The 22,070-nt window shown below is 39.0% G+C and overlaps 1 protein-coding gene across 1 annotated transcript; it reads left to right on the forward strand.

Moving 5' to 3' along the window:
• Positions 1–9: 9 nt before the first annotated feature.
• Positions 10–19,670, forward strand: LOC115235942 (laminin subunit alpha). Its single transcript, XM_029808078.1, has 29 exons — positions 10–1,237; positions 3,169–3,315; positions 4,607–5,014; positions 5,213–5,426; positions 5,709–5,918; positions 5,996–6,268; positions 6,351–6,488; positions 6,943–7,215; positions 7,406–7,705; positions 7,957–8,115; positions 8,192–10,541; positions 10,698–11,201; positions 11,290–11,521; positions 11,610–12,318; positions 12,528–12,754; positions 12,855–13,614; positions 13,719–13,996; positions 14,137–14,324; positions 14,520–15,057; positions 15,142–15,272; positions 15,381–16,224; positions 16,356–16,899; positions 16,972–17,061; positions 17,192–17,377; positions 17,464–17,630; positions 17,702–17,944; positions 18,033–18,192; positions 18,321–18,548; positions 18,742–19,670. Exons 1-29 carry the CDS (start codon positions 1,025–1,027, stop codon positions 19,008–19,010), a joined length of 10,983 nt encoding a protein of 3,660 aa, XP_029663938.1. The 5' UTR covers positions 10–1,024; the 3' UTR covers positions 19,011–19,670.
• The last annotated feature ends 2,400 nt before the right edge of the window (positions 19,671–22,070 follow it).

A 22,070-nucleotide genomic window follows, 5' to 3' on the forward strand; every position in this document is an offset into this window, starting at 1 on the left:
TATATATATATATCTGAGAACTTATAATTTCAAAGAATATGGATATTTTGCATGTTATATGAAAAGTACAATTTAAAAATTAAATACCAAAATTAATGATAAAGTATATTTTCTATTCACAAAACGATTGGTTCTGTTTTTATGAATTGGTTTGTGTTACAAGATAATGCCGAAAAGAAAGAGAAAGAGAGAGAGAGAGAGAGAGAGAACTATAAACAAGATTGTATTCTATATAAGAGAGTATATGCGTGTCTGATGCCATGTGGTCCCGATCTTCATGGATTATCTTTCTAAATCAGTGATCTTCAAAGTTCGACTGCGTCTCATAATCTTGTCATCCGTGCGAGGAAATAATAATAGGCAAAACTGTTGACAAGTCAAGAAGAAATTTTTTTTATGTACTTGGTGTCGCGACGCTTGACAAGTAAATTTTCTTATAAACATAGGTTCGTTGCGTTTTTGGAAAATTTCTAATTAGATTATATATAAGCCATATACGGAAATTTTCATAATTTGAATACCTTTAAAGAATATGTAGAAATATCTAAAAGCATTCTGTAGAAAGACAAAATTTAAACTTCTACTTCTACTGTTTTTTTTTGGTTTTTTATTACTTTCGTTACTTTAAAAATATTGGATAAACTAAAGTAAAAATCAATAGTAAAACAGTAAAAATTGATAGTAATGAATTTTTGAAGTTCAATTATAAGCAGTTCAAAGTGCCCGAACTTGCTTCGAATTTCCAAACGGACCCCGAGCTTCGACTTGAAGACCACTGATTTCTTCCACCCCCACCGAGTTCTTCACATCCGGCGAGTCGACGGCACTGGATAAACTCTGGTTTGGTCCGGACAGTCGACATCAAGAAGGCGCGCAAGCATCATAGTCTCTCTCGCGAGAAACAGGAGAGAGAAAGAAAGTGGCAGTGAGTGCGTGGAGGGAAGACAAAAGTGAAGAGAAAAAGGAAGGAGAAGAACGATTTCTTGAAGGAACTCGAGAGCTGTCTCTTTCTGCCGCTGGCAGGATGCGCTTGCCGGCGATCCTTGCCGGCCTCTTGCTGGTCGTTCGGCTGTCTGGGGGCGAGATCCTGACGCCGCCGTACTTCAACCTGGCCGAGGGCAAAAAAATTATCGCCTCGGCTACGTGCGGCGTCGATACCACCGGTCCGGAACTTTATTGTAAGCTTGTTGGCGCGAACGCCGATCAGGACGAAGATATAAATCTGATCCAGGGTCAGGTAAGCGCCAGCGATAAGAAAGAAAGCAATATCGTGAAGGATATTTTTTTAACAATATATGATCTCAATATTTTTAACATAATCTCTATAATAATATGTCATATATATAAAAATTTATATATGAATTAATAAATTGACCGATTATTATTAGGCCGATACGAGTTTTTATCAAGAGATAAAAATAAATAAAAAGATTCACATATTTTTATCTCTTTCTTTCGCATTTTAAATTAACATTTAAATATGACATTAACATTTAAATGACATGCTAAAGTTTATAAGTTTGTATATTAATACAATCAAAATCAGTTATAATGAATATTCTTGTATATCGAAGAAATCATGATATATTTTTCGTCTTCAATATTCGCACCAAACTATATCTATTATTATTAGATCCTATCAGTCCAAGAGTTTATCGGTTTCGACGCTTACTCAGCTACTTCTCTTTCTAATTCGTACAGGAAACTATGTATATCATCAAAATGTAACATTCGTGTAAACATTTATAATTATCTGACGAACATGCTTTCTCAGTCTCTCCATCTTAGAATTACGATAAGGAATAATCGTTTATAATGGGGGTCATGAATGAAATCGTTTATAGAAGATCAGCTTTTATCAATCGAATGGCGAATACACACACACGCGTGTGTGTATATATTTATATATATGAGTTTATTAATAAAAATTTGACAACGTTTAAAAACTGAAAATTTGACGAAGTTTAAAAACTGTTTCCACAAAAATTTAATCAATATTTTATATATTTTGTATATAAAATACAAAACTAATATTTATTAAAAACAGCATAGTACTTTTTCGATAAAACACTACTGTGTATAAATTGTATATCCTGCGGATTACAATTATAATCTCTTCGAGCATTATCATCACGTTCGCGGCTACTCCGAAAATTAATACTCTCGCATATTAACTTTTGCGTTTTGTCGACAAATCAGGACAAAGAACGATTACAAGGCTCCCGTAAGGAAGATTCGGCTAAGAACCAGTCCGCAGGATCTATAATTGTGTTAGAAGAATGCGATAAACTCGCAGGATCACATCACATTTCCTGCACGCGTAACGGCAATCTTTCATCGTCTCAAAGGAATAGAGAATAGATATTTATATCATGAATATATATATATATATATATGATAATTCCAGCTTGTATCATAATTATTAAATTACTAGTCCAGCATCATTCTGGACCAATTAATATTTCGATCACGAGGCATTAATGTGTACGACATCATCTTCTCTTTACCTCTCTGTATAAATAAAAGAAAAAGAAACCGCAGCGAGAGGTCTGATAAAACGGAAGATACGGATGACCTCTCGATAACACTTGATCGTTCATCCATCGAAAATTAAGAGACTTTCTGATGTCACGGATGGTCCACATAGATCTCGAAAAGAAAAATCTCTTCACAATTATTCCACATATCTATCTTTTCATTCTTTCTTAAAATTACGCTTTGAATAATAAAGTTTTATACTCAAATGTTTCTTTTTAATATTTTAATATAATATGGCAAAAGATCAATAAAATATAACAGACAAGTCTAAAAAATTATTTTATTTTATTTTAAGTTTACTTTATATCTATAATTTGCAACAAAAATTTAAGATAGGAATTTGTTTATAATTTTGTTGTGTTGCATCTTAATAGATATATGTGTGCATCTTATATCCTAATACATATATGCGTGCAAATTTTGTTTATGTTTTTATTTTTTCAAATGTATTTTCTCTATATTACACGACACATAAAATTAGAAATAAAATTTTGTTTTGAATGTTTTGCATGAATTTAATAGATTATAAATTTTCTAAAAGGTGACTTTACACTTTATATGTTCTATATTAGATTCGATTAACTGATTCTTTCCTTCTTATTATAGTGTATAAATTTCGCTTTTTTTCAGGTATGCGATTATTGTGATCCTGATAATCCCGAGAAGAGGCACCCACCTGAATACGCCGTCGATGGCATGGAAACTTGGTGGCAGTCGCCGCCTTTATCCAGAGGGATGAAGTATAATGAAGTGAATCTGACGATTGATCTGGGACAGGTATAAACTTCTATTATATAAAAACTCGTAGAGTATAAGAGTTATATATGTCAAAACTTTCGTAGCGCATTAAAAAGATTCGTGATTCACACAAAAGCGACAGGAAATGATGAGAAACGCGATCCTTTTATCGGCGACATAAACATTTCTATCGTATAGAGTAGGCGTTTTCCTGCAAGTGGGAAGATTTATCTTCGATTCGCTTCCGGAGAATAATGGGAAGTTCGCGTTTCGAAGACAGAAACGAGAAAAAATAATATCAACGATTTCATCTTCAATGATATCTTTATTGTTTTAATTGTTGAAAAATTGCGGCATATTTTTTCTTAAATTTCTTACGAATTGTATCTTTTTATAAAGAAATTAGTTTTCGTTAAAAATTGGTAACGGCAGTTTTTCAACAGTAATTATAAGCTTAAACTATTGTCTAAACTACGCATAAAGTTGATTTTTTATAGACTATAAATATAGGCTATTTTGATATTTTTTTTGTATAATTTTTGTTAGTAAGTATATGTATAGCGAGAGATTTCACATAGTTGACCGCATCTGGACTTAATTCTTGCAATGCATTAGCTGTTATCACAAGTTTAACTTCGTAACTGCAACGCACGCGGAGGCTGTCGTCCCTCTGCTAATCATCTTCCTAGAAAGGCTCATTTACACCGACGTTTTACCGTGTCTGCTCCTCTTTCTTTCTCTCTTTATCATCTCCATCTTCTCTTTCTTTACTAAATTACCTGCGTAAGCGATTTAAAAAAAATCATATTTCGTTTCTCATTAATCCCGATGTATTATTATAAATCTACCATACTCTTTAATTTTTTAGATTTATATTATATCAGAAAACGATAACTTTCTCTCTCTCTCTCTCTCTCTCTCTCTTTCAAATCTGGCAGACCATACACTTGAGATTTCGGTGGCATCGAAACCCTGTATGGTACACATCTGGCATTCAGTCTCGGTTTTTTACCCTCGGTTCCTATTATTCTGCCTCAAATAACGAGAACACACAAAGCGGTTCGAATTGTAAGCCTCAAAACTATAAATTTAGCGAGTGGTGAATTCCTTCGTGAAATAATGTAACAACTAACGCGATAAGAGGATACTTCGAGAAAAATTAAAAGTTTATAGATCTGCATAAAATGTTTATTTAAAAAAAAAGAATATAAAGGATAAATCGAGAAAATGGAAAGAAAAATTTTGATTTGAATATATAAGAATATTAATTAAAACATATTAAATAATATAGGAAACTTTTTCTTAATTCGATTTTTTTCTTTCATGGAAGGAATTCCATGTGGCTTACGTTTACGTACGAATGGGCAACTCTCCCCGGCCAGGGCTCTGGATCTTGGAGAAGTCGAAGGACTACGGCAAAACTTGGTCGCCCTGGCAGTATTTTTCGGATTCTGCCAGCGACTGTCTGACGTATTTCGGTGTAGACAGCCACAAGCCGATCATTCGAGACGACAGTGTGATCTGCACAACCGAATTCTCGCAGGTTGTCCCGCTCGAAGGCGGTGAAATTCCGATCTCGATCCTGAACAACCGGCCCTCGGCGAAGCACTACTTCAATTCGACCCTGTTGCAAGAATGGACGCGGGCAACCAACGTCCGTTTCCGCTTTCTCAGGACGAAGAATTTGCTGGGTCACCTGATGTCCGTCGTTCGTCAGGATCCCACCGTTACGAGAAGAGTAAGTGATTTCGCTTACGACTTTTCGATAATATATATATAATTTTAATACTCATTAATGTTTATACAAATTTTTGTTTAGCGATACAAAAACAACATCGACGAGGGTTTTAGAACTTGTTTGTAATTAAAATTCCACATGTAATATGTATGTATATTTTACAGCTCGATTTATAAAAATATTATTTGTCTGTTGCAGTACTTTTATTCAATCAAGGATATTAGCATCGGCGGCCGCTGCATGTGCAACGGACACGCGGACATCTGCGACATTCAAGATCCCAATATGCCAAAGAAATTAGTCTGTCGATGCCAGCACAACACTTGCGGACCTCAGTGTGCGACTTGTTGCAAAGGCTTTGAGCAGAAGAAGTGGCAGCAATCCACGGCATCTAAGAAATTCACATGCGAACGTAAAAATAATTTACTTTCTTGTTCCAATAGAAGATAGAACAAATTTGCTGTTCTAATACATTCATATTTTATATCCACAATAGTAAAATTTTCTCAATTATTGTAGGAACAATAAAAATATGACTTGTAAAGAATACTAATTCTTTTGTTTGCTCCGAAAATTATTTTGCTATAATAACAAATTGATTTTTATTCCTCCGTCAATGTAATTTCTGAATATTTACTTGGACTCTCTTTAAGATTCTCTTTTATTTAAATATATGTATTGAATTATTTTGCAGCCTGCAATTGTTTCGGACACTCGGACGAATGCATCTATGATCCGGAAATGGACGAGAAACACTTGTCGCTAGACATTCATGGTAATTACGAGGGCGGTGGTGTATGTCAGAATTGTAAGCACAATACCGAGGGCATCAATTGCAACCGCTGCAAACCCAGGTTTTACAGGCCTCGGGACAAACCGCTCAACGCGACCGACGTATGTCAACGTAAGTCCTTGACTTGAGATGAATTATGAATTAGTTCGCGATATTTTCGAATGTTATTTTTCGCGTGTTCAATTTAGCTTGCGATTGCGATCACTTTTATTCAACTGGAAACTGTGCCGACTCCACCGGGAAGTGCGAGTGTCGGAAAGAGTATGCACCGCCGAACTGCGATTCCTGCAATTATGGATACTTCGGCTATCCCACTTGTCGACCCTGCGAGTGCCACTTGCAAGGCACCGACGGTTATCACTGCGAAGCGACGGACGGTTATTGTCCCTGCAAGCTGAATTATGCCGGTCACTATTGCAATCTCTGCGCGGAGGGATATTACAACTTCCCCGATTGCTTACGTGAGTGAATCTCTTCGAGGTTGATCTGTATTTTGAGAGATCTTTGATCATTAAATTATTTAGAAGATTATTACGATTTCAGCTTGCGCCTGCAATCCTCTGGGCGCCCTGAACGACGTCTGCGACGTGGTGTCTGGCAACTGCACGTGCAAGAACAACTATGGCGGCAGGACGTGCGACATTTGCGAGGACGGTTACTTCAATTATCCTCTTTGCACATGTACGTCAGCATTTTAATTATCGCTAAGTACATCAATTTAACTATCACATTTCATGAAAACAGTTGCAGTACGGTAAAATGTTAGATTTATATATTATCAATCTTATCAATAATACCAAAAATTTGATTTAACATTTGCTTTCAAATATGTTGCTTTCTAATGATAATTTTTCATCATCTTTTTCTTATTATTGTTTTTTGTCTTTTGCTTATTATGTTCTCCATTTTGTAACAATTTAACATCTGTCTAATTATAAAATACTTTTGCTATATCGATGTACATATAGTTATAAACAAATAATTAAACGTGCAAATTATTTTAAATAATTTTCTCGGCATTTATTAAAGTTTCTATGAGACACAGATTTTAGAAAGTGGTCTAAATATACGCAAAATTCTGTCTCTAAATTTACGATGTTAATGCTGAAGATGATACTTTTTGTAAATTTTGCAGATTGCAATTGTGATGCGCGCGGAACGGAGCCCGGTATTTGCGACAAGAGTGACGGTGTTTGCTTGTGCAAGGAAGGATACGGCGGCGTTAGATGTGACCAGTGCGTTCCCGGATACTACGGCTATCCCAACTGCAGACCGTGCAACTGCAGTTCTGTTGGTTCGTCTACCGTCAGTTGCGATTCTGTGGGCAAGTGTTCGTGTCTCGCCAATTTCGCCGGAAGGACTTGCGATCAATGCAGTCCAGGATATTATAAATATCCGGAATGCATCGGTACGTGAATCGAAATTCTTTACATTATACAAAGGAATATTTCAATCGAGTTTCTCTGTACAGTATTTTATTATTTTTAAGTATTTTATTAATCTCTGAATTATTTTGTATTTTATTTTATTAATCAAATTTATATATTAATTATGTATTATTAATTAAATTTCTTGTAATCTTTTGACTCTCTCTCTAGCATGTAATTGCGACAGTCACGGCTCGATCGGCGTATCCTGCGACGGCGAAGGTAAATGTCAATGCCGCGAAAACTTTGACGGTATCCGCTGCGAACAATGCAAAGAGGGTTACTACAACTTCCCCACCTGCGAGGGTTGCAACTGTGATCCGGCTGGCATAGTCGCAACTTTTCAAGGTTGCGGCTCTCTTCCGCCCGGCGAACTTTGCCAATGCAAAGACCGGGTCGAGGGCAGGATATGCAACCAATGCAAGCCGCTATATTGGAATCTGCAGCCTTACAATCCGGATGGTTGCGAAGGTTTGAACTTGTGTCTATATTCTTGGATTAATAACTGTGTTGTAAAATTATAGAATATATTATAACAGTATTATTATTATATTATTATTGTAACAGATAATATTATGTAAAGTAATACGAGATGATATAAGATTTATGAAATTAAAAACATCATGATTTCTTAATACGAAAGAAATAGTTAAATGATATGAATAGAAAAAGTTTTATATTATAATTCTGTTATATAAAACATATATATTTGTATTCAAAAGAATGCCAGTGTAATATTCCCGGAGTCATTGGCAGCATCGGTGAGTGCGATACTAAGACCGGACAATGCATATGCAAGCCCGGTGTGATCGATAGAGGATGCAGTCGATGCATTGATGGAACATACAATCTTCAGGAAAGCAATCTCTTTGGTTGTTCGGGTAAGTCGAATCGATTACTTTCTATTCCATAATCGATTAAATATGTAATGCAATATCTGCTTCACCTCTGATTAAGACTGTGCCTGCGATGTCGGCGGCTCCGTGAATCTGATATGCGACAAGCAGACCGGCCAGTGTCCTTGCCAACCGCGGGTGACGGGTCTAACGTGTAAAGAACCCTTGAAGGCGCATTATTTCCCTACGCTTCATCAATACCAATACGAGGCTGAGGACGGCAGAACTCCCAGTGGCAGCGCCGTTCGCTACGGTTTTACGGAGGATCTTTTCCCGGGCTTCAGTTGGAAAGGTTATGCCGTGTTTTCCACCCTGCAAGATGAGATTGTACTGGGTGTGGGCATCGGCAAGTCCTCGCTCTACCGGATGGTTCTACGCTACGTGAATCCCAACAACGAGCCAATCCTCGGTACCATTACTATCACTCCCGACAATCCGACCGAAGTGGAACAGCAGTTTAAGGTCAACTTCAAGCCGACCAGCCAACCGTCCTTTGTAACAGTCGCCGGAGCGCATGGCAATCATCCGTCGCCCATGGTGATGGATCCTGGACATTGGTCCATCAAAATCTCCACGAAAAAGAGTTTGTTTCTCGACTACTTTGTTTTATTACCATCTGAATACTACGAGGGTGGCATATTAACGCAGGATGTGAATATACCCTGCGAAGTTGACTATAGGGGACTCTGTAGACACTATGGATATCCGAATTTGACGCGGTTTGACTCGGTCCATGGCGGCGGCGGTTTCCTCAGCGAGAACAATCTCCGAATTCCATTGACCGAATACTTCACTGACCGCGAGACTTTGCAGGAGATCGGGGAGGAGGAGATACCGCTCATCAATAATCAGCAGGAGGAAATTCACTTCGAGCTGAGAATTAGCAAACCTGGTCCCCATGTCCTCGTGGTGACTTATGTTACTCCGCGAGACGAACAGTCCACATCAGTGCTGCTAATCGAGGCCAATACCGTCGGCAAGGGCAAAGCTACTCTAAATCCTTGCAGATATACTAGCACCTGCCGACAAGTCGTCACCGATACTTACGGTAAGGTAGCCATCATGAATTTTCCGTCAAACTATGTCAGCTTGGTGCTGACTGGTGAACCGTCTTCGAATGTCGCGATTGACTCGATAGTAGCGATTCCCTATTATCAATGGTCGCTGGACTACGTGAAACCCAAGTCCATATGCGTGAGGAAGAACGGCAAGTGTGTGCAGGGACAATTCTCTGGCGCTGCTGACGCTAAGAAGATTGAGTTTGAGACGTCCAGCAGCGTTTTCGAGGCCAAACATCGACCTTCTGGTATTTACGATAACGCTACTAAATTGATCTATTTGGGCGATGGCGACACGATGGTGGATATTCACGCGAATGTGTCTCAGCAGGGAGATCACGTCTTTGTGATACAATATTATCAGCCAGATCATCCTGAGTTTGAATTGGACGTGCTGGTGCAGAACGGCAAGTTTTATGAAGCAAAGGTGCCAGTTCCTCATTGTCCCAGTAACAGCGGCTGCCGCAGCATCGTACGTCAGATCGATGGTGGTGGTACCAAATTCCAGTTGATCGAAAACTTTGTACTAACGATGAAGGAGCCCGGTGACGGCCGCGGCATCTGGCTAGACTATGTCCTGGTGATCCCGGCGGATCAATACAACGAAAAGATCCTCAGCAAGTTACAATTTGACCGGACCAAGGAGTTTATCAAGCGCTGCGGTAGCAATCATTTTTACATTAATGTCACTGAAAATGGTTTCTGCCGCGATTCCAGCTTTTCGCTGACGGCTAATTATAACAACGGCGCGTTACCGTGCAACTGCGACGTCGAAGGTTCCACCAGTTTCGAGTGCGACAAGTTCGGCGGTCAGTGTCCTTGCCGAGCGAACATCATCGGCAGGCGATGCGAGATCTGCCGGACCGGTTTCTACGGTTATCCCAGATGTAGACCGTGCAACTGTCCCACGACCGCGATCTGCGAACCAAATAGTGGTAGGTGCATTTGTCCGCCACGAGTGACAGGTCACCGATGCGATCAGTGTGAGGCCGGCACCTATGGATTCCACCCGATTATTGGCTGCGAAGAGTGCAACTGCTCGCCTCTGGGCGTTCTAGACGGTGACCTGCAGTGCGACCTGTTCGATGGCAGCTGCCGTTGCAAGGAGAACGTGGTGAGCCGTCAGTGCGACCGCTGCCGTGCCGGTTATTCACAATTCCCGCACTGCGAGCGCTGCGACTGCGATTCACGTGGTACTACCGGTGATATCTGCGATCAGTACACGGCTGAGTGCTTCTGCAAGGCAAACGTCCAGGGTCTGGCGTGTGACGTGTGCCGTGAAGGCACCTTCGACATTCAGGCCGATAACGACGAGGGTTGCACTAAATGCTTCTGCTTCGGCAAAACCACCAGGTTTTTATGTTTTGCATCTGACATTACAATTATATTTTATGACTATATTTTCCGTTCCTTTTCTATACTTTTATTAGTTGCTTAGAATACATATATATATATATATATATTATGTATCTCTTAGACTGCAATAAAATATTATCATTTACTTATCAGATGCGCCTCTGCAAGCCTCTACTGGACTCACCTCATGGACATGGCTGATTGGGAATTAGTCGCGCCCATAGACAAGAATGGTAATTTCACTAATCTGTCGACCTACCCTGTGGAGAACGCCACTTCAATTATAGTTTCTCTCACCACCAATGATACCTTCGAGAATATTGTCTATTTCTCGGCGCCCGACATTTACCTCGGCAAAAAGTTGACCTCCTACGGCGGCTATTTCAACTACACCGTGTACTATAGTACGGGACCCTTCGGCAAGGCTGTTAGCGCCGCGGATGTAGTTCTTCAAGGTGCCGACATCACCCTATTCTATTATTCTGACGAACAGCCGCCGTCCTTTGTGAACTTTGGATCGTCTGTCCGTCTCGTTGAAACTAACTTTTTGACTATCAATAGACTTAGCGCTACAAGAGAACAGTTTATGGTAGTTCTGGAGAATCTACGTGGAATATACGTACGTGCTACATACTGGAATCCAAGCATCATGGCGTCGTATGTATCCGCGACGGCTAACATATATGTATCGAAATATCGAGGAATCTTATTGTTTATATATATATATTTTTTTTTATTTTTACAGATTAGCGTATGCAACTTTAGATATCACAACGGAACAGTACTCAGCTCAATATAGCGTTCCGGCCAGCAGTGTCGAACAGTGCCAATGTCCACCCAATTATCAAGGACTTTCGTGCGAAGAATGTGCACCAGGATACTACAGAGTAAAATCAGGATTGTACGGAGGATATTGCGCGCCGTGTCAGTGCAATGGCCATGCAACCACATGCGACGTAAACACCGGGATTTGTCAGGTGAGTTGAAGGGAATTTTCTCCTTGGAACACAATTTCCAGAGTTTTTCGATAAACGCTTATAACTCTGTTTCTCTAATATTTCGCAGAATTGCAAGAATGGCACCATCGGCGACCATTGCGAGTTTTGTGAACAGGGCTATTACGGTAACGCCACAGTGGGAACACCGTCGGATTGTCTAATTTGTGCATGTCCGCTGCCGGTAGCCTCCAACAACTTTGCCACTGGCTGCGAGGTGAATGACGAGGGCAATAAGATCAGCTGTGACTGCCTGCCTGGATACTACGGCGCCCGTTGCGAGGCTTGCGCTGCGGGATACTATGGCAATCCTGAGGTGTACGGCGAGCACTGCAAGGTGTGCGAGTGCTCCGGCAATATCGACACCAATCAGATCGGCTCGTGCGACAGCATCACCGGTCAGTGCTTACAATGCCTGAATAATACCTATGGCGAGGCGTGCAATTTGTGTGCGCCCGGTTTCTTCGGCGATGCCGTGGAGCGAAAGGACTGTCGCAGCTGCGTGTGCGACGAGTGCGGGATGGAGCACTGCGATAGCTACAGCGGCCAATGCTTCTGCCAAGAAAACGTGATCGGCAAGCAATGCGACCGTTGCGCGCCCGATCATTATGGCTTCAGCGCGTGCGAAGGCTGCAGGCCCTGCGATTGCGGACCGGCTTCAGAGAGCAGCCAGTGCGATGAGGAGACGGGACAGTGCAAGTGTATGCCAGGCGTCACCGGTCGCAGATGTGATCAATGTATCCAGGGATATTGGAACTACGGGGTGGACGGATGCACATGTAAAGTCGCTTTCTTAAGTCATTATTTGATTAGTCACTGTTCTTATATAAAGATCATTAATATTAAATTGTATTCAAGCACAAAGAAATCATGTTAGATAACTAGAATGAGTCTTAAAGCGTACAATAATTATTATGTTGAGCAATAATTTCTTATAGTCACAATTTGCTCAAATTAAAATTAGAATTGTTACATATATCTATTTTAGCTTGCGAATGTCATACTGGTTATTCCGTCGGCGTATCTTGTAACACAACCACCGGCCAGTGTACCTGTTTACCCGGTGTAATTGGTGAAAAATGCGATCATTGTCCGTATCGACACGTGCTCATCCCGGCACAGGGCTGCTTCTCTTGCGGTTCTTGTACGGGAAATCTCCTGGATGTGACGGATGAGTTGGAAGATTTCTTGGAACCCGTCTTGCGCGAATATAGTGTAAGCGAAGGAGACAATATCTTTAATATATCAATATGTATATGTACAACAAAACAAGTACATGTATATAATTTGGGACGTGTCTCTGATGTATTTTCAGACTGTTGCGGAAGGTTACTTTACAAATCAACGACTCAAGTTTATCAATGATACGGCCAACGAGCTTTACCCCGAAGTTAAATTGTTAGATCCAAGTCGGGTGAACTTGCTGCCGTTACAGGAGAAACTAGAGAGATTGGAGAACGAAGTGTACAATCAGAAACGGCAAATTGACTTCACCGCCGAAGACAGTATCAAGTGGAAGAACGACGCGGAGAACACGCTGCAGGACATGAACACCCTGGAAGAGGATGTGGCGCGCAAAATCGATTTGGTAAATCTGATTGTATCGGAGGTGCAATCATTGGCATTGAACATTGAATTAGGAACAGGCGCCAAGGTCGACAATGCGCTAAACGAGGCGAAGGAGATTCTGAAGAGGATCAAAGATGTTTCCTTCGTCAAATTCCGGGACAACGCCGTGGATCAAGCGGACCAGGCCAACATTCTAGTTTCCGAGATGCAGCAGTACAACTTTCCGGTCAGCAATTTAAGTTCTGCTGCGTCCGATCTCAGCAACAGAATCAAAAACGCCAGCGTCAAGATGGATGATCTACTAGATATTGCACAGACGGCTCAAGAACTGGCCAGCGCGGTCGATAAGTTGAATCGAGAGAACAGAATCGCAGCACAGACCGGCAACTTGGACGTGGTGAAAAACTCCACGGCTGAAGCAAGGGAGGATTTAGAAGCCGGCGAGCAGCTCAATAGAAATGCCAGCCAATTCCTTAACGACGCTAAAGCCAACATCAATATTCTGCGTAAGTGTCATTTCTTTTTTATTTCAATGCTTTGAATGAAAATGCTTTGACAAAAATAATCGCGGGAATGATTATAAAAGTGATGAAAATTTTTTCTATTTCAGAAACCAACGTCGTTGGCGACACAGTTGCCCAGCTGAACAATACCATCGCTCATAACGATCAAATGTTGTTCGATTTGGCTGAGCCGGTGCAAAAGGCTCACTCTCATGCGGCATATTTGTATAATCGTTCATTAGAACTGGACAGTTTGTTAACCGATACTCGCAATACTAACGCGGTGAGAGCCGTTTCGGCATACAGAGTTATTGAAATCGCGATTCAAGCCGCGAAAGACGCTGCCGACGACGCTATAATCGCTGCTGAGAATGCAACATTACTAGTACGGGGTTTTCACACAATCAGTATACTATATTATATAATCTTTATTTATTTTAATAATATTTTTTATTTTATTAATTTTATATAGATTAGAGAAATTTTAATTAATTTCTTTATGTATATAATTTCATTTATATTCAGTCCGATGGAATCGAGCAAAAGATGCTGGATTCTCGTCAAGAATGCTTTAAGTTGTTTTCCGCTGCACAACTCGCTCTGACGAAAACAACGGGACAGCCCGAGGACGATTTGCGAGATGCAAGAAACAACGCGACTCTGATCGACAACCAAAATAAACGCAATAAGGAGCTTCTCGATTCTATTGACAAGTACAATTTTCTTTCAGTATTTCAATTCTAAGAGAGAAAGAGAAAAGTTTCTCATTTTATTTTTTATAAATATATAAAATTATTTTAAACAATTAAATTTATGTACAAAGTAATGTATTGAGAGGCCTATAATAATTTATCATTTACACTACAAATATAATATTTTATTATTTATATGTTATAATAAAATTCTAGGACCCTCGGCAATATTCCTTCACAGTCGTCCTCAATCGCGCATGACGCCATGGATCAGGCTGTGAACGTTGAACGCAACATCAAATTTGCCATCGACAACATGAACGGTATCGTGGATCGGATTCCGGAGGATCTGCGAGAGACGAAGCAGCTGTCGAAGAATACGTCGGAGTCAATCCGCGACATTTCACAAGCAAACAAGCAGCTAGATATTGTCGACAAAGTGATGCCAAATATCACCAGTCTGCTAAATAGTCTAAATGACAACCAAAAATCAATCGATACGATCGGGAACGACCTACAGAGCAAGATTGAGGCTCTAAGGAATAAGATTACGAACGCACGAGAGCTGGCGAATCGATACAAGACTGGTTTAACCTTCTACAGGAACACCACTCTGGAGTTGAAGAATCCAGAGAGTCTGCCGTTGCTGGCCACGTCTACCAAGATTTCCCTGTATTTCAGGACCAATAAGACTAACGGTTTCCTATTGTACCTCGGTAACGAGGAAAAGACAAAACTACCGCGCTCTAAGACGGTGAGTTTGATAGCGAATTTGATGAAAAAATTGTAGAAACTTGGATAAAAAAAAGAAAAATAATAACGATTTTATATTTTGTAGCATGATTTTATGGCGCTTTTAATCGAGAGCGGATATCCCGTACTTATAGTTGATCTGGGATCTGGACCCGAGAAGATAATTCATAACAAATTCGTATCGGATAACGTGTGGCGGCAGATAATTATCGATAGGTTAGTACCAGTTCATTTAGCTTTATATTTGATTCGAAATCTAATATATAATTTTAATATATAATCTTGTTCTTGTTGTATCAATGTTCCTCAAACTTTCTCTTCCAGAACCGGCAAGAACGTCAAATTGATCGTCCGCGAAGACATCGGTGAAGGCAAGGATACATTATACGAAAAGGAGCGAGTGCTGCCGGGTTCTTATTACATCTTCAACGTGGATCAGGAGTACTCAAAGTTGTTTGTCGGTGGATATCCGTCGTCCTTCCATATTCAAGATGCCGTGACTGCATCTTCGTTCGAGGGAGAGATGGAGGAGCTGATGATAGGTGATATACCGGTGTCCTTTTGGAACTTCGTCGACGGCGAGAACAACCGAGAGAGTGCGTTCGAGCGCGACAAGCTCATCAATTTTGCGCCGAGCAGAGGATATCGCTTCGATCGACACGGATACGCAATCCTCAGTAAGAGGAGTTCGCAAATCACACCGGATACCAGAAAATTCATTATCAAACTATCCTTCAAGACCTTTGCGGAAGACGGACTGATTTATCTAATGGGCAAAGGCAGGCAATTCTTGTCGCTGGAGATAAGAAAGGGCCGAGTATTGTACCAGTATGATCTTGGCGAAGGTGAGATTGCCATGCAATCTCTCGACAAATATAATGATGGTAACTGGCACACTTTGGAGGCCATCAGACAGGACACAATGGGTGCGCTCAAAATCGATGATCACACGGTCGCATCGAGACAAGAGAAAGGAACCACTAAGCCTTTGACCACATCGGATCACATTTATTTCGGTGGATATCCGCCTAATGCAAAACATCATTATCAGTCAGTCACCAATAGCGGCTTCGAAGGTTGCATCGACGATGTTGTCATCCTCGATACTTCGGTCGATCTTACTCGCAACGTGCAGGCATTCGGAGTCCTGCCTGGTTGTCCAGTCAGGGTAATTAAAATTTCTATTATTTACGAAATGCAAAACGGATTGCAAAATGTTTTACATTTCTATTTGAACAACTCCTAACTTCTCGAATTATTATTCAATTTTTCGCTAACTCTTCAAATTACTTTTTTCAGTTTGCTAGCCTTGTCTCCTTCGAGAAAAACATGCCCGGCTACGTGAGGTGGCGCAACTTGGCGTCTGACGGTCTTCAAGTGAATCTTAAATTTAAGACTTTGGCCAACGACGGTCTGATTTTCTACGCGACTAGCGATGATCAAGAAAATCCGGCCCATAGTTTCTTGTCGCTGATAGATGGTCAACTGGTATTCAATAGCCAAGGCGAAGTACTCAGGACCAGCTCGTCGGACATCAAGTTTAATGATAATGAGTGGCACGTAGTGACCGCCACTCACGGCCAATCGGCTCTCAGCCTTGACATCGACGACACGAAGAGCTATAGCACCGACTCGGCACCACCACCGCTGCATTTCCTCTACGGCAGTCTATACATCGGTGGACTGCCATTGACTGCCTTGACTCTCGATCTTGTTGATGCTGTGCCCTTTGTCGGTTGCATCGGCGACGCGACTGTTAACAGCGAGATCATTGTCAATTTTGCCAACACGACTGAGAGGCCGCACGCGTTCCTAGGGAAGTGCAAAGGCGGCGATCAAACGCGTACGTTACAATATCACGAATCACTCTAAAGCCATATGTTTTGTATTTAATCGCTTTGATTTGCCTATGTAGCCTTGCCGCCGGTCGTCGAACCCGAGCTTTTGCCACCGTTACTGCCGTCGGAAATTCCTGAGGATACGGTAGAATCGTCGACTCAAATCAGTAAGCGAAACAAAGTTATAATAATAATAAATCGAGAAGATTTTTCTTAAGAAATAAAAATCATACTCTATCATATCATGAATATTCATAAGACAATGATATAAGACAAAAACACATAAATTTCTTTCAGACATCGTAGACGTCGACATAGAGAAAGATGACGAATGGGAAGAACCAAAGTTGGAAGGACGAAATAACGCTGATAAATACGATGTCACTACTACGACCACCACGCAGCAACCTCAAACTGTCGATGAATGTCATTTACCGTACTATCCGGCTGTGGATCCTGATGTCAAAAATTCTTGGCGATTTGGTATGCATTTTTAAGTAAATAGGAATATTCTCAAATAGGAATATTATATTTAATCTGACAAATTTATGTTAATCAAATTTTTTTAGGCGTTGCGAAGAACAGTAGATTAGAATATAGGACGCTGAAAGGAAGATACAAGGACGATTACGATTTCCAGATGGACATAAAAACAACGGCGGACAATGGAATTATATTCTACGCTTCCGGTCTCAATAATGCAAACTTGATCGCCGTGTATGTGCTCGACGGAAAGGTAACGATGAAGTACTTCTATTTGCACAGCAAAACCGTCCCCATCTCTATCTTGAAAAATAATTCTTTAAGGTTCATTACATATTCAATTGCGGAAGCGGTTCGGCGTTATTGGAAAGCAATAAAAAAATCAACGACAACGAGTGGCACATAATAGTCTTCAAGAGACAAGGTAATTACGGCTCATTAACTGTGGACGAAGAGGACCCGGTGACGGGATACTCACTGGGAGATGCGACAACTATCAACGTCAATCCACCGTTCTTTGTGGGTGGCGTTTTACCAGAAATAGCCAGCATCGCGTATACAAACATTGTGAGACTGCCAGATTAATTTCTTTTAGAGAAAAAATTTAAGGATTTCAAGAAAAATCTTCAAGACAAATCTTTCGAATCTTTTTCAGGGTATCAATAGGACATTTAATGGCTGTTTAGCAAATTTCATGATGAACGGACAAACTGTCGGAGAACCGTCAGAGAAAGTAGGTGTAATACCTTGCTCGAAGAGAGTTGAGTCTGGTCTCTTCTTCTTCCCAGGAAACGGCAGTAACTTGTACAAAGCAGGTGAGGAGAATTCAAATATGCCAGATAATATCCTAGGAAAACATATTAAGCGATAAACATATTTCTATATTCCGTACAGTTAATCGAAAATTATCAATCGAAACAAACATTCCGTTGTTAATTTTCAGTCGACCGATTCAGCGATCTGGGCCAGGTTGACATCCAGATGGATGTAAAGCCGCGCTCGACGTCCGGACACTTGCTATCGGTGCACGGTAAGAAAGACTATCTTGTACTGGAGATGATCAACGGTACCGTCAAGTTCCTCGTGAGGACACAAAAGGGCTTAATCGAGACCTCATATGAACCGACGAAACCAAACTCCCTGTGCGACGGTCACTGGCACAATATTAGAGGTATGAAGTCATTTGACAATTTCACCTTTTTACACAGGATGTAAAAAAATAATTTCCAAAGTCGTAATTTTTTAATTTTTAACAATCTTTTTTAAATAATTTGGAGTCTGCTCGTATTAATTAAAATTTAATTGAAATAACTCAATACTAGTTAAATCGTATTTTACGATTGCTCTTCTTTTTTTCTAAATAGCCGTCAAACAGAAGAATGCGGTATTACTGTCAGTCGATCATAAACCGGTGCCGCCCGGAATCAGCGGCAAAAATATGGGCAGAGTCTTGTCAAGGCAGCCGATATACATCGGTGGCCACTTACTATTGAGAAGAGGATTACAAGGCAGCAGCTCGCAGGCTCAATATGTCGGCTGCATTAACAACATTCAGATCAACTCGAAGACCATCGGCATCAGGCCCGAGCGAGCCTACGGACAAGTAGTCGCCGGTGTGTGCCCAACTATTTGAAACGATTGAAAGGAGTTCCAACGGACGACGAGAATTTAAATTCGAAATAATTCGGTTTTTTTTCTTAAAGTATCATTGTCATTAATTTTGTACAATGCCTAAGATAACACATAATATAAATAAATTTATGCATATTGCGAAATAAAGTTATGCAAAAGATAACACATAATATAAATAAATCCGCGTGAAAAAAATCTGAACTTATATATAGATCCGTTAGTTTTTCTCTTTGCAAAAAAATATTTTCTTAATTTCCCAAAGAGTTATGTGAAAAATTAGTTGTACAGGATAAAGAAATTTATTGTTTGTAACGCACCAAAGATATATGATTTAATAAAAGAGATATAAGTTATATATATACATATAGACGGAAAATTTCTTATACAGAAAAGGATGCAAGCCAAAAACGAGATTAAAATGTTTATAAAATTCATAAGCGTCTTAATCTTTATGAACATATATATATATATGTACTTATATGGACATATCCCACATATTATATATGGATTTTTTCTCTATAGGTGTTTATAAGTTGTACAGCGATCATTTGTGAAAATTGAGAGATGATTTGTAAGAATCATTAATTTTTAGATAGTAATTTTCACTATATTGTAAATGAGAAAAGAAAAAAGTTAGTTATTAAAATTTCAATTTTTGAAGTTTTTATTTGTATTATCTCTCTTGCTATCATGTTCCCGATATCTCAGAATTTAAATTTGTGTAAGTATCGGCGGAAGGCCAAAGGAGGCCCTACAGAGAGAGTTTTTTAGCGGATGCGATTCATATTCGACTCGCATACATATATTTACAATATATGTATACATGATCAGACGCAATCGTTTTCGCTGGATATCTCAGAATTTAAATTTGTGTAAGTATCGGCGAAAGAGCAAATGTTGGTCCTGCAGGGAGAGTTTTTTAGCGGGTGCGAGTCCCGCACCCCACCGGTCGGTCCGGTGGGGATGCATAATGCATTTTTCTCTTCCGTCAGAAGACATGCGTTTTGATTATTAATACAATTTATTAGATTTTGAAAAATTACAAAATGTATTTTACAGAGTAATATCGATTATCTTATAAATATACAGCGTTATACATTACTCTTTTCCATTTTGCGTTTTATCATCAGTGTTTCATCAAACAATAAAAAAGAATAAAATTGTTTAATGTACTTTCTAAGACAAAAAGCACATTAACCTAGGATCTTTTTAGAAAGTATACATTAACCCTTGGATATCGCAATATACGTAAAATAAAGACATTTTCGTTACGTAATATGCATTAAACACTAAGTAGGAATTATTTTCAAATACTAAAAATAATATGACTTTAAATGCATTTGTGAATGAAAATAATGGATTGATTGCTTTCGCTGTTAACTGCATTTTGCACATACACACACACACGCGCGCAGTCTCATTTTAATTATTATACAATAATACAAACAGAGGCATTATATATATACATATATTGGATATTGGACGCAATCGCTTTCGCTGCTATAATACACTATATTTTGTACACACACACATACACACAATCATTTTTATTATTTTACAATAATACACACTTGCATTTTATTACGTATATACATATATCGAGTATCGGACGCAATCATCGGATGCAATGTGATTTTTCCAAATCAAAACAGCTGTTTTGCGACGTTACCAATTCCTGCATCACCAATAATTTCTCTGCAATAATCATGCTGTGACAATATAGTATAAATATATCTCATTAAATAATTCTATCATTAAAAGATTTTCTAGATATATAATATTACGCTTAAAACTTTAATTCATGTCCAAGTTCGGTATTTCATGATTAGTGGCATCGGGCAATATAATTTATCTGACAAAAAAGGTACAAAAGACAATATACAACTCTGTTTCTCTCTCTCTCTAAGCACTCCATAAAACTGAGTGGTTTGTAAAAAGCCGAGTAATGTATTATATGTATCTTATACATACATATTCTGTAATATATTTGTGCGTTATCGCGCACTCGGCATTTTGTAAATAAATCTAAATTCCAATACACAATAAATTCTCAAAAATTCGTTCTCGGTTTGAAGTATATTTTTTTTTTGCTCAGTCTTGTGGCACTGTTAAAATGTTACTAAAATCATCATTGTTAAATAACACTTGCCTTTTTGTCAAAATTTGTACAACGTCGTTTCGCTATAAAATGATCGTACTTCAAATAATTTGCAATTTTATATGCGCTCATAATATAAGAGATTTAGAACTTGATGAAAGTACGATGAATAAATGTATGTTTGTAAATGCATGTCTGCCGTAATATAATACGAATCATATACGATCTGTGTTAAAAAAAGTCGAGAGTATTATAAAAGTGCAATCGTGGAAATTATATGTATAAAAATGAAGACGTTAATTTAATAACAGAATAAATTACGCTTTCCAAAAAACAATTGGTAAAAGAAAGTCACGTAAATGTCAAATCCGTAATTTTAAAAATGATGCATGCATGAAACATTTTTCTTATTCAAAAAATTTTGAGAAAAGATGGTCGCTTTTTATTGCAAACTAATTGAAAACTTTAACAATCGTAATTGAGTTTGATATTCGAAAGATTTAGGTCTCGAAAGAGTATATCAAAAATAGCATCATTTACTAAAAGCCATAATTCACTGCTATAGAAGCGATTCTTGCAACGTCAAACGCCAACATTTCGCGATTTATTGTTGATATGCTGTATTTAATACAGATCACACGCATATTATTTGTTTAATTCAATCATGTTCCATCCGTTGCACGTAATCCAAAACGGGATTTGCGAATTTTATTACATCGTTCGCGCGCAAAATGAGAAAAAAAATAAAAATATAAGGTATATTAAATCACTTATGATATATAAAAATCTGATTTATTACAATTATTATATATAATATATATATATATATATATATATATATATAATTAGAGCGCTTTTTAATAATATTCGGTATATTCGTACTCGAACTTGATTTTCTTTGAAGACTTATTGGAAGTAATTAACAAGATTTATTGACACAATCAGAGGTTTTTCCCTCCAACT

Source organism: Formica exsecta, unplaced genomic scaffold, assembly GCF_003651465.1.
Source record: "Formica exsecta isolate Colony F162 unplaced genomic scaffold, ASM365146v1 scaffold237, whole genome shotgun sequence".
Classification (NCBI taxonomy): domain Eukaryota; kingdom Metazoa; phylum Arthropoda; class Insecta; order Hymenoptera; family Formicidae; genus Formica; species Formica exsecta.